This window comes from Aethalodelphis obliquidens, unplaced genomic scaffold, assembly GCF_003676395.1.
Source record: "Aethalodelphis obliquidens isolate GAN/ISIS:26980383/991018 unplaced genomic scaffold, ASM367639v1 scaffold3, whole genome shotgun sequence".
Taxonomy (NCBI): domain Eukaryota; kingdom Metazoa; phylum Chordata; class Mammalia; order Artiodactyla; family Delphinidae; genus Aethalodelphis; species Aethalodelphis obliquidens.
The window spans coordinates 66,728,926-66,746,088 of record NW_020837947.1 but is presented as its reverse complement, the minus strand read 5'-3'; the positions used below and the strand labels follow the sequence as shown (position 1 = coordinate 66,746,088).

At 40.3% G+C, this 17,163-nt stretch overlaps 1 protein-coding gene and 1 pseudogene across 1 annotated transcript in view; one reads left to right on the top strand and one right to left on the bottom strand.

Annotated features, from left to right (window-relative positions):
• Positions 1–10,645, bottom strand: part of SRSF12 (serine and arginine rich splicing factor 12) — a 17,270-nt gene extending 6,625 nt beyond the window's left edge. The window contains exons 1-4 of the mRNA XM_027090658.1: positions 10,393–10,645; positions 1,991–2,095; positions 599–702; positions 283–424 (exon numbers count right to left, since the gene is read on the bottom strand). Coding sequence (XP_026946459.1) covers positions 283–424; positions 599–702; positions 1,991–2,095; positions 10,393–10,457 — 416 coding nt within the window. The 5' untranslated portion in view covers positions 10,458–10,645. The remainder of the gene's footprint in view (positions 1–282; positions 425–598; positions 703–1,990; positions 2,096–10,392) is intronic.
• Positions 10,646–13,138: 2,493 nt separating this feature from the next.
• Positions 13,139–13,992, top strand: LOC113611534 (high mobility group protein B3 pseudogene; annotated as a pseudogene).
• Positions 13,993–17,163: the final 3,171 nt, after the last annotated feature.

Sequence of the window (17,163 nt, the reverse complement as noted above, 5' to 3'; positions counted from 1 at the left end):
GCAGGCGGACTCCCAACCACTGTGCCACCAGGGAAGCCCAAGTATACACTTTTTAATTTTTCGTTTTTTCCTCAGTATATATTATCTTTCTACTAAAAAGGTTAAAGTTAAGTCTGTCATGAAATGAAAACACTGGAAAGTATCTAATAAACCCAAGTTAAAATAACAATACATGACAAACAGAGAAGAGCATATCCTTCTACAAAAGTTGTTTCTTTTATGTATATTAAATAAAATGATTCTGGTGGCCTGTTTTTGAAAACTCTTTAATTTTGTACTCACTCTTTAAGGCTGTCAGACCGCCGCCTATTTCTTCCCCATGAAGAACTCCTACTTCGAGTTCTCCTTTGGCTGGGGCTTCTTGATCTCCTGTGATCACTTGGAGAACAAGGGTGACGTTCTTTTGATTTCATTTGGCCTGGTGCTAGAATATGAAGTTCAAGATTTATAATTCATTACCTGAAAACCTCAATAAATAACCACTCAATAAATAAACTACTCGAATAGTATTTTCGGAAAGAATTTTAAATTAAAAAATCAGTCATTGCTGAAATTCATTCTGCTAAATAAACAAGATCCACTATTTAGTCACACTTACTTTTGCGATCACCTTGTGCAAACTGTATTTCAATCTGACGGCCACATACCCACTTTCTATTGAGGTTATAAAGAGCATCTTCAGCATCACGAACATCTTCAAATATGACTAGCTGTTAAGGACACTTTGAACATCAGATATCAAATAAAAATATTATTTTTAAAGAATTATTTACATGTGACATGAAATTATTAGGAAAACAAGCTCAAGTTATTAAGCTCACATCTCTAATATAATATGAATAATCAGAAAAAAAGTCACTTATTATCAAAACAAATGCCCCATTATGATTCAGAAGAGTGAATCTAAAAATAAAAACAGAAACAAATCTCTATATTTTTAATGTATACATCAGTGTAGCTGTAGTATGCATGTATAATTAGAAACATGTTATGAGAAAAAGATAAGTCCAACATTGGCTAGTATTATCAAATAAACTGTTTAGGACTCACTCCCTTCTGTTAGGTAAAAGATTTATCAGGTTTTTCACTGAAAAAAAATCAGCATGCAGAAATCTTTATTCTGAAATTAAAATTACTTTCATTAAAAGGCTTTTTAAATTAATTTAGGAGAAATTACTTATAAACAAAAGTGCACACATATAAGTGGTTCTTTAAAAATGATATTTAACTTTGAACCTACTGCTTTAAAATACCTTTATGTTTTTATTATTTGGGATATGATTATAAAAGATATAAACAATCTGCAAATATCTGGAATTACATATATTGATTCCTAATACCCCACTAAACTCCCTTATATATATAAATTATATATTAAACCTAAATAAATGGAAACAAATTATATAAAACGACTAAATAGTTGTATTTCAGGAGGTTGTTGCTGGATTAACTTTTTTAAAAATAGAAAACAGAAAAAGCTCAAGTAATGCAATACAAAATGAGACTTTGGCAATTACCTCAATGTCACTTGATCTTGAACCTTGACCTTTATTCTTTAGGGCTTGCAAGATGGACTTTATAAGAGACGCAGAACCAACAACATCAGACTTGGCTTTGATTCTGGAACTCTGAGTAAATGTAGGAAAGCCGAAGTCTCAACCTGGTGTTGGCTTTGTCTTTTGCTTGATAAAGACTTCCCCTCTTCCAGGTCTTTATATCTGTGTCCACCCTCCCTCTTTACTCCTTGATGCTTGAACTTTAGGTGCCTTTTGTCTCGCCTGCTCGGTTTATGCTTGGATTCTAGCTAACAGGTTGGTTCAAACTGAGGGGCGCTTGCCAGCTACTGTGGACTGCTTTAGATTTTCTGAGATAAAGAAATAAACACATTTAATTAGGCAGTATTAATCTCATAAAATATACTCCTGAGTACATATATGTATATGCAAATGTATGTAGTCTATTCACATGCACACAGTAAAATAAAGGATATTGAACATAAGCAAATCCTCTCGGGCGGCGAGTGTAGAAGTCAAGTGGAATGTAAACGTCTACTATAGGGCCATATCGACCAAACTCACGGCGCAAGTCCTCAGGCCTGAAGTGTTTTAGAAATAAGGTAAAGAAATATGAATAGCTGGATTAAAATATTTTGCCTACAGAAATCCAGTTGAAACCTTCAAAAGAAAGTATATTATCTGGACTAGCATTATCTAAAATTGTCTCTCACAGGAATCACCCAGGATTTAGCAAAGAAGGAAAAAATAAAGAAAATAACGAATTCTCAGGTCTCATTTTTGGAGATTCTGATTCATGACATCTGGAAATCTGTACTTTTACAAGCAGTGGGCTTTTATGCTTAGTCAGGTTGAGGAAACACTAACCGAGGACATCCACTTTTTTTTTGCTTTTTTTAATTGAAGTATAGTTGATTTACAATACTGTGTTAGTTTCAGGTGTATAGCACAGTGATTCAGAGTGTGTATATATGTATGTGTGTGTGTGTATATATATACATTCCTTTTCAGATTCTTTTCCCTTATAGGTTATTACAAAATATTGAGTACAGTTCCCTGTACTATACAATATAGGTCCTTGTTGGTTACCTATTTTATATATAGCATATCCACTTCTGAAAGTTACTCCTATTACAAGACTTTTCAATTGTCAATATACAGAGAGTTCTATTAACTCATTAAGAACACATTCATCTCACTATAATTTCACATTTTATGTTCATTGTTTTCAGATAGCAAGAATTAGATTCTAAAGAAGTCCTAAAATTATTTCTCAGGCTTTAAAGAAAAATGGTTGCTTTACTAGTAAACATAAAGCAAAAATAACTACCATAATCTCAAATTTGACAAGTATTTTTGAGTCACTTATATGCTTTCTACTGTGATAGGTACTAAAGAGGGGACACCAAAGAAATACATGGCATAATATTTGTCTTCATGGAGCTACAATTTAACTGAAGAGATAAAATACTTAGCATTAATAGTTGACAGTTGTAAGGCATTTATAAATTCCCATAACAACAGATGTTTACAGATGAGGGCACGGACAAGTGAACTCACCTAAGGTCACGAAGCCAGCCAGCAACAGAGCTGGAAGCAAACTCCCACAGTCTGACACTAATCTGGGTTTGTAACCACTCTACCCTGCTGCCTCGTGGAGATCTTAGAGATTCAAAATCAAGCTATGAGCACAAAACACGGCTCAGAAGATATAAGAGTATTTCAAAACATATTGTGTAGAAAAAAGACCCTAAGATGACTGCAAAGCTTCTACCTTGGGTAAATGAAAGAAAGATGGTGTCCATGATAAAAATTAGATAGCTGGAAAAGACAGTTCAATATAAGAGGGAGGAGAGGCAAAAGAAGAAACTTTCAGGGTTAGAAATGCCAAATCTGAGGTGATGGTGGAATATCTGTAAGAATTCTGTAAGCAACTGAAAATGGTGACTATACGAATTATATTAGTTATTATATTAGTTATATTAGTTATTTTCTTTTCAAGACTAGAAGTCAGTGATTAATGCTAGAGATTGGATTTAGGAGTTATTACATAAAGATTCAACTAACACTGACTAAGTAGCCACTATATACCAGGCAGTGCCAGCAATATTATGACAAACTTTATTATATTTTTACTATTTATTATATTTATTTCATTTAATACTCAATATAACATGTTTAATTGTCTGCCTTCTCTGAGAGACTATTAACTTTAGATTTAGAGGACAGTGATAATGTCTTTTTTCTTCTGTTTATTCATTCAACAAATACTTATTGAATATGTACTATGGGCCAGGCTCTAGGAATATGATAGAGAACAAGAAAAACACAATTCCTGCTCCCATAAAACATACACTACAGGGTAAAGATTCTCAACCATTCCTGAATATTGCAATCATCTGTGAAGGAGATATTATAGAAACAGGCATTCCAGCCTGATGCATTAATCTTTGACCTAATTCGTGCTTCCCATGGTGAGCCCCAGTTATGTTTAAAGTTTTTAAAGGTTTCATAGGCAATTCTGAGGCTCAGGATTGAGAATCGCTTCTAAAGCAGGTGTCTTCACTAGTGTATCTCAGTACCTAGCATAGTTGCTTGGCACACAGTAGGCGCTCAGTATGCATCTGCTGTATTAATGAGCAAAGAACACATTGTTACCATTTAATAGTCAAGGAGACAGAGTGAGAGCAGTCACCTTGCCCAGAGGTACACACAGCCAGTAGCAAAGCTAGTATTCAAATAAATGTCTTAGGAGGCAACCAATTCCATTAACCAAATATGAGTGGCTGACAGAAGAGGATCCTAGACAATATAAAAGAGGCTGGAGCAGTGTGTGTGTCACAGAGGCTTAGAATCCCAGAAGTCTGAAGGAACAAATCTCAAAAGAGCTGGTTCTCTTTCATTGTCTCCACTCCCTCACCTGTGAGCTGTTGTTTTGTTTTCATTTATTTTTGCATTTTTGGTGTGATCTATTTTGACATTCAGAAATGTATAGAGATAATAAACACCCATGTATCTACCAACAAGATTTATTATATCTCAACACTTGCCCTATTTGCTGTAATTTTTAGTATTTTTTAAGAAATATTACATCCTCCTACCTTAGAAACAACCGTTGGTGTTCCTCATTCCTCTGCATAACTTTGTATTTCTACTGCAAATGCACATAAATGGTATCAAACTATCTGTAAAATTCTCTACCTTTCCTTCTCTTCCCTTGAGATTTCTCCATGTAGCTCTAGTTCACTCATTTTAACTCTGTATTGGTATGGTTATGAATAAACCACAATTTATTCATACATCTTTCTGTGGATGAACATTTTAAAATGCTTCTTTTTTAAACTGCAAACTGTGCTAGAGCGCACATTATGATGCGTGTGCTTCCTAGAGCTCTTCAGAGTTCTCTGGGATGTACCACTAGCTATGCAACTGATGGGTTGGAGAGTACAAATATCTTCAGCTTCATTACATGCTCTCCCCAAAGTAGCCAAATCCACTTAAACTCCTCAAGACATGCATCAGAATTTCTAAGGATCCAACTCTTCACTAACATCTTTTACTCCCTGCCATTCTGAAGGATATAAAGTGAATGTGTATCTCATTAATTGAATTTTAATTTACCTAAACACCAGTGAGGTGCAACATCTTTACATGCTTATGGGTCATTTATTCCAGGGGCAGAATTTCTGGGTTTTTAGAGAGGATGTATATATTTAATTTCTATGAAAGAGCCAAACAGTTCTGCAAAGTGGTTGCACCATTTTATACTGCCACCACCAACATGTAAGTTTCAGTTGTGCCAATCTTTGTCAACACTTGGTATTGTCAGTCTTTTTAATTTTAGCCATTCAAGTGGGTGTTAAGTGGAATCTCACTGTGGTTTTAATTTGCATTTCTGCAACAACAAATGATGCTGAGCACTTTTTCATGTGCTAAATGGACATTCGGATATTTTTCTCTTGAAAGTGTGAGTTTTTTGCCCATTTTTAATAATAACATCTGTCTTTTTATTATTGAGTTGTAAAAGTGCATTATTATTCTGAGAAAAAGTCCTTTGTGAGATACATGTTTTGTGAATATTTTCTCCCAGTCTTTGGCTTGCCTATTTACTTTCTTAATGCTATTTTTTAATGAACAGAAATTTTCATTTTGGAGAAATCTATCAATATTCCTTTTTCTTTTATGGTAATTACTGTCTTTGTTCTATAAGAAATCTCTGCCTATCCCCAAGTCATGAAGATATTCTCCCATGCTTTCTTCTACAAGCTTTACAGTTTCATCTTTTACATTTCAATTGATGATCCAGTTCAAATTACGTGAAGTAGAGGCTGCAGCACATTTTTTTCATAAAATTAGTACATACATCCAGTTGTTACAACACCATTTGTTGAAAAGACTTTCCTTTCTCTAATGGCTTTAGTGCCTTTGTCAAAGATCAAATGACTCTATATGTATGGATTATTTATGGACCCTCTATTCTGTTCTACTGATATATTTGTCTATCCTTAGGCCAATATCAAACTGTTTTGAGTACTGTAACTTTTTAGTAAATCTTTAAGTCAGGTAGTATAAATCTTCCAGCTTCAATGACCTTTTTCAAAATTATTTTGGCTATTCTAGATCCTTTGTATATTAATATATTTTAGAATTAACTTGTTAGTCTCTATTTTTTAAAAAGCATTTGAGCAGGAGTGCCTTGAATCTATAATCAATTGGGACTGAATTGATAATAAAATTTCATCTTTCAATCTAAGAACAAAGTATATCTATCAATTTATGTTGGTCTTTGATCTCTCTTGGCAACGTGTTATAGTCTCCTTCAATGCAAAGGTTTTTACGTGTTTTTTTGTGAAACTTATTCCTATGTTTTTATGTTTGTTTTTTTTAAATAAATTTATTTATTTATAGCTGCGTTGGGTCTTCATCATTGGGTCTTCGTTGCTGCGTGCAGGCCCTCTAGTTGTGGCAAGTGGGGGCCACTCCTCGCTGCGGTGCGCGGGCCTCTCATCGCAGTGGCTTGTCATTGCTCTAGGCGCACGGGCTTCAGTAGTTGTGGCACGTGGGCTCAGCAACCATAGCTCGTGGGCTCTAGAGCGCAGGCTCAGCAGTTGTGGTGCAGGGGCCCAGTTGCTCCGCGGCATGTGGGATCCCCCCAGACGTGGGATCAAACCCGTGTCCCCTGCACTGGCAGGCAGACTCCCAACCACTGCGCCACCAGGGAAGTCCCACCTAAGTATGTTTTTAATACTAAGATAAATGGAATTAAATTTTTTTTTCATTATTTGTTTGCTGTTAGTATACAGAAATAGAATTTTCACTAAGTTTACCTCATATCCTAATAACTCACTGAAACTCATTACTAGTTACTATAGCTTTATGTAAACAAACATGTCACCTAAGAATAGGGACAGGTTTTACTTTTACCTTTATAATTTTTATGTCTTTTTTTTCTTGCCTTGTTGCATTGGTTAGGACTTGCAATAAAATGCTAAATAGAGGTTGTGAGAGTGGACATCCTTGTCTTATAAGAGGAAAGCATTCAGTTTCATCATTAAGTATGTTATTGGCTATAGGTTTTTCACAGATGTCCTTTATTAAGCTGAGGAAGTTCCCTTCTCTTCCTAGTTTGCTGAGACTTCTTATCATGAATCTCGCTGGATTTTGTTTAATGCTTTTTCTACATGACCACTGATATCAATATTAATGTAGCCTCATACACACTGTAACCAAAGAATGCTATTAAGTATATCCAAGAGAAGTACTTAATGGGTACTCCCCAACCTAACATAATGGTAAAAGCATCAAAGTGAGAATGTTTTGAGATTTCGACATTACTTTGTTCCAACAGAAAACTATATCTGACATTAAAAAGATTACTGTACACAAAATGCCAAGATTTAAAATTAATATTCTTCCTGGTCCACATCTTACTTCACCAGTGAAGAGAAACATAACACAAATTATAAAATTTTAAAATCTTTCTTTAGTTCTTGTGCTCAATTTCATTCCTAACAAATTTAATGCTAACCTATAATGTGTTTTAATGTCTTGTGCTTTATCATATGTATTAAAATGGCCACTTCAAAGAAACATTTAAAATAAAATTTGGCTTTGTTATAAAACTAACATTAAATAAAATATGAAAACAAGATAAAGAAAACCACTCAGGCTTCCCTGGTGGCGCAGTGGTTAGGAGTCCGCCTGCCGATGCAGGGGACGCGGGTTTGTGCCCCGGTCCAGGAAGATCCCACATGCCGCAGAGCGGCTGGGCCCGTGAGCCATGGCCACTGAGCCTGCGCGTCCAGAGCCTGTGCTCCGCAACAGGAGAGGCCACAGCAGTGAGAGGCCCGCGTACCGCAAAAAAAAAAAAAAAAAAAAAGATAAAGAAAACCACTCAAAGGGATTTCTTTCCAGGATCATTTTCTATAATATATATATAGATTTTCCCTTCATTTTTTTATGTAATTGAATTCAAACTGTATTTATAATTTTATACCCTGTTTGTTTTAACATATATCCCAATGATTTTCTTTATAAGCATACCAAATGTTAAAGCTAATTTAAAACGTGTCTAGGGGGCTTCCCTGGTGGGGCAGTGGTTAAGAATCTGCCTGCCAATACAGGGGACACGGGTTCGAACCCTGGTCTGAGAAGATCCCACATGCCATGGAGCAACTAAGCCCGTGCACCACAACTACTGATCCTGCGCTCTAGAGCCTGTGAGCACGTGCCACAACTACTGAAGCCCATGTGCCTAGAGCCTGTGCTCTGCAACAAGAGAAGCCACTGCAATGAGTGAGGCCCACGCACCACAACAAAGAGTAGCTCCTGTTCGCCTCAACTAGAGAAAGCCCACGCGCAGCAACAAAGACCCAACACAGCCAAAAATAAAATTAATTAATTATAAATAAATAAATAAAATGTGTCTAGGTGTCATATTGCTAGTTAACTTAGACTATATGCCACCTTGTACAAAAAAAACTATTAATTAAGGTTACATGTGATGATTCTACTTTCATAACATTACTCAACAGCTGTGCAGTTTTAGGAAAGATACTTAATGTCTCTAAATCTCAGATTCTTATCTGTTATATAAGGTTACTGAAAATTTAATAAGATAACATAGTACAGTTTTTAGTACAGTGCCTGGTATACAGTGAGTACTCAACAAATGTTGGCGATTATTATAATTTCATTAATACAAACCTCCTAGATTTTGACTGTCCCCCAGTGGCAGTGATAGAAAGTCGTGAAAAAAATGGAAAAGGAAATCAATAAATCTCAATTATCAGTCTTGATTATCTAGATCAGAGGTCATGTGTCACATGTGTATATGTTTTGTTTGACCTACACAATGTTTAAACATTTAAAACAAGTCCAAATGTCTATACAGCAGTTATCAGCTGAAGCTTGGTAGCAGTCACTGTCCCGCTGAGATGGCACATGTTCTTTTTCATTTGCCAGGGTCCATACCATCCTACTGTCCCTTAACGTGACATCTTCACTCATTCATATTACCCTGGCTGGCCTCTGTGGCCATTAGAATTGGAAACCTTTCATTTTTTTGTAGGCACACTGGAGAGGCTTGATCTTATTCAGTATTCAAGTGGTCTGTTTAACTGTGGGAATTGTTTTAATCTTACCCAAGTTATAAATTTTGCTTGTTTTCTATGTAATATATTGATTAAACAGGTTGAGAGAAGAAATGTAAACACAGGCATCTTTAGGATGTTAAAGTATATTAACTCACAGTTTACAGTTATGACACATATATATAATAGCAGGGATCAAATTTTTTAAAAAGACCTAACATTTACTTCTCAAAGGTAAATTATGATGATTACTCCTGATGGCTCTGGAGTCAAGCGCTCCAATATGTTTCCAGCTGTGAAGCCCCAGGTAAGTCATTAACACGCTGACTTGCAGCTTTCCCTTATGTACAATAAGATAATCCTGCATACCTATAAAGTTTGGGATGGTGCTGGAGAGTAAATTAAGCAAGCCCAGTGATACGAAAATGTCTATTATTTTAGACATTTATCAAAATGTCCACCCGCCCCGGCATTCCTCTGGCCCCTATTAAGAGAGAAAGACACTGTTATAAGAAGTCATTCCTTAACATCTATGTTCAGGTACTATGTAGACAGAATTCTCCAAAGAGGGGCGGGTGGTTTGAGTGCATCAGAACCGACCAGGGAAGTCTATCCAAACCGTTATGATGGGTGTTTATATTGCACTCAGAACTTTAAAGAAAAACACAGAAATCTCATCCACTGAAGTTATCCTTTGTATATAGTATAAAACTGTGCAACGAACAAAATTTAACCAGCACCACCTGTAAGTAGACCAGACTACCGACTACAGGCAAAGGGAATCGTAAGGCCCAAGGTACGCATTATTCCGTAACGCGTTCTCACCATCCCCAATTCCTTCCCATTTAGGAGGCAAGATGCGCGGCTTTATCCCGGTACAGCGACAAAGGGGCGAGACCCAGGCACCCACCCGAGGAACACTGAGGGCCAGAGGCGGGGAGGGACCGGCTCCCGGGCAAGAGTCAGCCGGCGCTCCGCCGGTTCTCGCGGTGGGGATGGGTACCGGCCCGCCGCCCAGGTGCCGGGGGCGGTCAAGCGCTACGGGGCCCGGAAGCGGGGCCGCAGCGGGGCGGAACGCCGGCCGGGAGGGCGGAGGCGCGAGTCCCGCCCAGGCCCCGAGTAGCCCGAGGGCTCCCGCCGGTCCCAGGAAGGGCTCCTCCGCGGAGCGCCCCGGCCCAGCCGGCGGGGAGGTGCTAGGCAGAGCCGCGGGCCGCCGCCGGGCTCCGCCCCGCGGCCGTTACCCGCCCCTCCCCCGCGCCCCAACCTGAGGCGGCACCGCCGCTCACCTGGTGGCGTCCGCGACGTTCCTGACGAACAGGGAGGTGTTGGGGGGCCTCGTGTAGCGAGACATGACCGCTTCCTCCGTTCCCTCCGGGTCTGCCCGTGGCCGCCGGGCTCGCTCCGTCTCCTGCTGCCGCCGCAGCCAAAGCAGCTCCGCCGGCCCCCGGCGCGACCCCCTCCCCTCCGCCTCGGCCCCGCCAGCGCGCAGCCGCAGAGGCGGGCGCGGGGGAAGCGCTGTGCGGCGCGAGTCAGTCTGTGCGGACCTCGCGGGGGCGGGGACGGGGGCGGCGCCGACGCCGACGCCGACGCCCAGCGGGGTGCGGGGAGGGGGCGACGCGGCGTGCCAGGATTCCAGGGCGTCTGAAACGGGGGCGGTGCAGGAGGCCAGGGATTGAGGGGATCAGGAGAGGGGGTCGCGCGGGGGTCCCGGAGTCAAATGGGATTCGGGGAGGAGACGACTGGGGTCAGAGTGTAACAGGAGGGCAGGAACCAGAGCGGTTGTAGGGGCTGAAGCGGATGAGCCGGGGGCTAGGGAGCTTCCGGAGAGAGGGTGTCACGAGGGGGGAGTGGGCGGGGTGAAGGCTGAGTTCAACCGCGCAACGGCCGCTTGGACGCTGGGGCCTTCATTCTTGCATCCTCAGCCCAAGGCGGGGGCAATTGTTCCGCCTCCTGTCCCCTTTAGTGTTGAGACTCTTTAGGCTTTCAAACTGGGAGGATTTTTTTCTATGTGTTTTGACTCTTCATCCATTATTCATTGAGGGTACGCCGTTCAGCTCTGAGTACGTTCATTCAAGTGTTTATTGAGCACCTGCTATGCACCAGGAACTATTTTAGGTGCGTTTTAGAGCAACGAACAAAAGAGGCCAAGTCCCAGTCCTCAGAGAGCTTACATCACATCGATGAGTGAAGACCAGACAATAAAAGAATGAACAAATGCATACATGGTGTAGAGGGAATCAATGAAAATGCAGAGGCAATTAAGCAAATTTAAATTATCTTCTTCACGTCTCTCCAAACATATCCATCCTCTTCTGGTTATCCTCCTGCCTTCACATTTGCTCCTGTGGTCAGTACAGCCTGTTACCAGGACTGTAGCCAGGTGACTTGTAATTGTTAGTAGCACCCCTTTTCAGAAGTGGTCGCTTTTGGAGGGTAAATAATATGGTCACCCTACCTAGCCCACAGCGGTCTCAAAGGCTGTGAGAGTTTACCAAAGTCGGCAAATGCTTCTGGAATAGTGGCCATTCATTCAAAAAGTGATTGCTATGGCAAAGCAAGCTCAGGCCTGGCCTGGGAATATAAGGGGTGGGTGAGGGCCCCCCATTCTCAGGAAGCTTACAGTTTGGCAGAGGAGGCAGACTCGAATTATGGCACTAATAAACACACAAACTAGGCTAAAGGCTATGAAAAGAGCTACATGCTGCTAGAAGGGTACCTTATGGGGCTTGGTGAGCAGGCCTAGAGGGTCACTGAACTTTTCCCTGAGGAGTGTTGGAGAAATATTTGAAGAATGAAGAGGAGCAATCCATGCACTGGAACAGCATGTGCAAAGGCTTTGAGGCAATACAGGAAATGAAAGGAGGCAAACAGGAGCGTCAGGCTGGAGAAGAACAGGAAAATGAGGCTGGGGAGCAGGCTGAGTGTATGATAGGGAAGTTTGGAATGCTGACCATATGGGTTTGCTAGGGCTCTTGGAACAAATTACCACAAACTCAGTAGTTTAAGCTGATAGAAACGTATTCTCTCACAGTTCAGGGGGCCAGAAGTCTGAAGTCCAGGTGTTGGCAGGGTCACACTCTCTCCAAAGGCACTCGGGGGGATCCTTCCTTGCTTCTTCTGGTCCCTGGTGCCTCCGATCTCTGCTTCCGTCTTCATGCGGCTTTCTCCTCTTTGTCTTGCGAGGACACTTGTAATTTTTTTGGTTTTTTTTGGCTGTGCCACGTGGCATGCGGGATCTTAGTTCCCCCACCCCGGCTCAAACCCGAGCCCCCTGAAGTGGTAGTGTGGAGTCTTAACCACTGGACTGCCAGGGAAGTCCCAGGACACTTATCATTGGATTTAGGGCCCACCCAGGTAATCCAAGATGATCTCATCTCAAGATCCTTAATTGTACCTGAAAAGACCCTTTTTCTAAATAAGATCAGGACTTGGTTATGTCTTTTCTGGGGCCACCATTCAACCCACTACACTGACCTTGCAGAGAAAAGAGACTTGGGAGGAGGTGAGAGTTATTAATAAACCTCCCCCCTGACATATTAAGTGGAGTAAAAGTTCAGTAGACTCTGTGTAAACCATGAACCTATTTAGTTAAAAATATGTGTATTGGTATGTTCATTTATAAATAGAATTGTTTCTAGGTGGAGGTATTACACTCTGATTTTCACTTCTTACCTTTGGTACTGTCAGATTAATTTATTTTAATTATTTATTTTTGGCTGCATTGGGTTTTCATTGCTGCATTCGGGCTTTCTCTAGTTGCGGTGAGCAGGGTTTACTCTTCGTTGCGGTGCGTGGGCTTCTCATTGCAGTGGTTTCTCTTGTTGTGGAGCACGGGCTCTAGGCGTGAGGGCTCAGTAGCTGTGGCTCACAGGCTCTAGAGAGCAGGTTCAGTAGTTGTGGCGTGTGGGCTTAGTTGCTCCATGGCATGTGGGATCTTCCCTGACCAGGGATCGAACCCCTGCATTGGCAGGCGGATTCTTAACCACTGTGCCACCAGGGAAGCCCCTGTCATATTATTTTTAAATACTTTTTATAATTGGAAAAACCCTACAAAGCTCTTTACAGTTTGAAAAAAGCTTTTATTGGGATATCTGAAGACTTAGTGACTAGGTAGGAGGTTTTTTTCCTGTTCCTATTGATAGAAGTATTTGAGGAAAGGAACAAACTGTGGAAGGAGGTTCAATTAGAAACTTGAACTTTAAAGGTAGCTGGAATTGATTTAAAATAAGTTATGGAGCGCACAGCTGTGGAGCGCTGAGCCACGCGTCATGCCCTGCGCTGCCCAGACTAGCGAACAATACAGTCAAGATGGCTAAAGGTGACCCAAGAAACCAAAGGGCAAGATGTCTGCTTATGCCTTCTTTGTGCAGATGTGCAGAGAGGAACATAAGAAGAAAAACCCCGAGGTCCCTGACAATTTTGCAGAATTTTCCAAGAAGTGCTCTGAGTGGTAGAAGACAATGTCCTGGAAAGAGAAGTCTAAATTTAATGAAATGGCAAAGGCAGATAAAGTGCTCTATGATCGGGAAATGAAGGATTACGGACTAGCTAAGGGAGGCAAGAAGAAGAAGGACTCGAATGCCCCCAAGAGGCCACCGTCTGGATTTTTCCTGTTCTGTTCCGAATTCCGCCCCAAGGTCAAATCTACAAACCTTGGCATCTCTATTGGAGATGTGGCAAAGAAGCTGGGCGAGATATGGAATAACTTAAGTGACAGCGAGAAGCAGCCATATATCAAAAAGGCAGCGAAGCTGAAGGAGAAATACGAGAAGGATGTCTCAGACTATAAGTCTAAAGGGAAGTTTGATGGCGCCAAGGGTCCTGCTAAAGTTGCCTGGAAAAAGGTGGAAGACGAGGACGAAGAGGAGGAGGAGGAAGATGAATAAAAAAAGGGGCTTCCCTGGTGGCGCAGTGGTTGAGAGTCCGCCTGCCGATGCAGGGGACGCGGGTTCGTGCCCCGGTCCGGGAAGGATCCCACATGCCGCGGAGTGGCTGGGCCCGTGAGCTGTGGCCGCTGAGCCTGCGCGTCCGGAGCCTGTGCTCCGCAACGGGAGAGGCCCCAACAGTGAGAGGCCCGCGTACCGCAAAAAATAAAAAAATAAAAAAATTAAAATAGAGGCACATACGAATTTATTTCTAATGTTTGAAACTTTACTCTTAAGCCCTGTCTCTGGGGAAACTGCTGGTAACACACTTGTTGTCATTTAGAATCCAAGCGCTTATGATTTCCCCCTCATTTTCCACCTACCTTCACACACTCAGCTGGCTATCTCTTCCCTTTTTGTCACTCTGGAGCATCTATTCCAAATGGTAAACAAGAGAAACACTACCCTCTCAATTTCACCTATAGATTTTTTGGGAAGGAGTATGAAAGGAGAAAATGACTGTCTCTAGCTTATTTGTAAAGTTTAAAATTTAAGGCTACCTCTATTTCTAATAACCACAGATAATCAAGGCTGGTTTATAAGAACAAACAATGTACTTTTGTTTTTTGCTTTATACTTATTTAAAGTTTTGTCGATGTACAACATTATGTTAGTTTCAGGTGTACTACATAGTGATTTCACATTTAATACATTATGAAATGATCACCACAATAAGTCTAATAATCATCTGTCCCCACACAAAGTTATTACAGTATTATTGACCATATCCTTATGCTGTATATTACATCCCCGTTGTTTATTTATTTTATAACTGGAGGTCTGTACCTCTTAACCTCCTTCACCTATTTTGCCCACCCCTCTACTACCCTATGGCAGCCACCCACTTGTTCTCTGTATCTATGAGTTTGTTTTTGTTTTGTGCAACACATATTTGTTATTCTACAGCAAACCTATAATCCACGTGGCTGTATAATGTTACTAACCTTTTTTCCATTTCTTAAATGGGTCAAAGTAGTCTAATTATCAGGTCTGTAATTAAAGAGTCAAATCATGGAAAACTAGTACACTATAATCAGATTAATTAAAGAGTTTTGTTTTTGACTATCATAGTAGACCTGACTGAAAATTAAATTGTACTTGGGTATGCATGAGTGTCTTGAAATTTGTATGATGGAAAGAAAGTACTTTGGAGAAATAAATTCCGGAGTAACGAAGTCAGCTGATATCATCTTATGCTGTGAACTCACTCCCCAACAGATGGTGCTAGCTCACCTCTAGTGAGAGCTCTTCTGGTCTACCCTCCCTTAAAATGTACCGTGACCTTGATGGTGAAAACTGATGTGATGATTGTAATAGAATGTATTGTTAACCTTCTTCTATTGCCCCTGAACTTTGGCTTTTAAGACCTCATTCCACACAACCCAGTTGGAGAATCTATGGTCGTATCCTCTTGTGAATTTGATTTCTTCCATGGTAGCTATAGGAAATCATTTTAAAGGTCATTTATATGATAACAATGGATATTATTTAACTTTTTCAGAAAAGTCAGTTACAGAAGGCCTTTCACTTTAGGTATATATCCCCCCAAATGACATTGAATCTTGAAAATGTTGGAGGTGAGTGTTTCTTCCTAACTTAATTTGACAAATATTTAGTGACGATCTACTGTATATTAAACATAGTACTAGGAACTGGGGATAAAAATAGAAGTTATGCCTCCTGCTTCTGAAGGACCTAGCCCAATGTTTCCCAGAGTTAAGTCATTTTCACATATCCTACGAGAATTTTGCCATAATGATGCACTTTGTTACCATTATATGCTATTTTTCTTTATCTCACTTTTATTTTAAAAGAAAAATCTATCATCAATATTAATTTTTCCTAGAAATACAATTGATTTTATGTGTTGACCATGTTATCTTTTTAAAAATATTTTATTTATTTATTTATTTTGGCTGCGCCAGGTCTTCGTTGTGGCACGCGGGATCTTTTAGTTGCGGCATGCAGGCTTCTTAGTTGTGGCATGTGGACTTCTTAGTTGCAGCATGCATGTGGGATCTAGTTCCCCAACCAGGGAATGAACCCAGACCCCCTGCATTGGGAGCACAGAGTCCTACCCACTGGACCACCAGGGAAGTCACTCATCAATATTCATTTTTAAAGTTTCATAGACAGAAAATAATCATCAGAAAATATCATGAAGAAATATATAAATTCTAGCCAATTATTGTTATCTACAAAGTTTTAAGCCTGAGGCCTGCTCTCTCTTAAAAAAGGGAAATTAATCACACAATAATAGAGAGATGTTAAAGCCATAAGCACAAAACTAAAACTTTCTCCCTAAAGTATTAAAAAGGGGATAACTCTCACACTATGCAATTCAATATTTAACGTCATATCAGTGTAACACGTAAAACCATCTACAGTACCACTAATGGTAAGTGTCCAACATTTTGGGGGACACTCTAGCTAGAGAGAGATGCATGTAAACAAATCATTATTATATAGTTTCATTAGTGCTATGTAAAGACATTTGGAATACTGTGTAGGATATGATGGAAACAGATTAGTCCTCTGTAGGGAAAGGAGACTGCAATTTATTTTAGAGAAAATTGATGTTTGAGATATTTATTGAAGGATGAATACAAATTTACCAAGAAATAGAAAAATCAGGGCGTTTCAGAGAAAGTGAACCAGATGAGAAAAGGCACAGTGTGGCAGGAGCAGTATGGTGTGCTGAACTATGGGAGAGGGAAGAATGAATGTTAAAGAGGTTGGAATGGAAACCAGGAGACAAATTTTTAGAGGATCTGTATGTATACCATGCCAAGGAGCTTTGGCTTAATCCTTTTGGCAATGGGACTCCATCACAAGTTTTTAAGCAGGGGATTATGAAGATCAGATCTGTGTTTCATAAGGATGATTCTGACAGAAATGCAGAGCATGAGTTGGAAGGAGTAGTGAAGTAGAAACTGGTATAAGCAGATCAGTTAAAAGGTTCTTGCATGTGATAAGTTTTCTCTCTCTCTTTTCTTTTTTTCATATGCCTGGGAGTACATTCTTTTATTTATTTATTTATTTATTTATTTGTGTTGGGTCTTTGTTGCTGCACACATTCTTTCTCTAGTTGCATCGAGGGGGGCTACTCTTTGTTGCGGTGCGTGGGCTTCT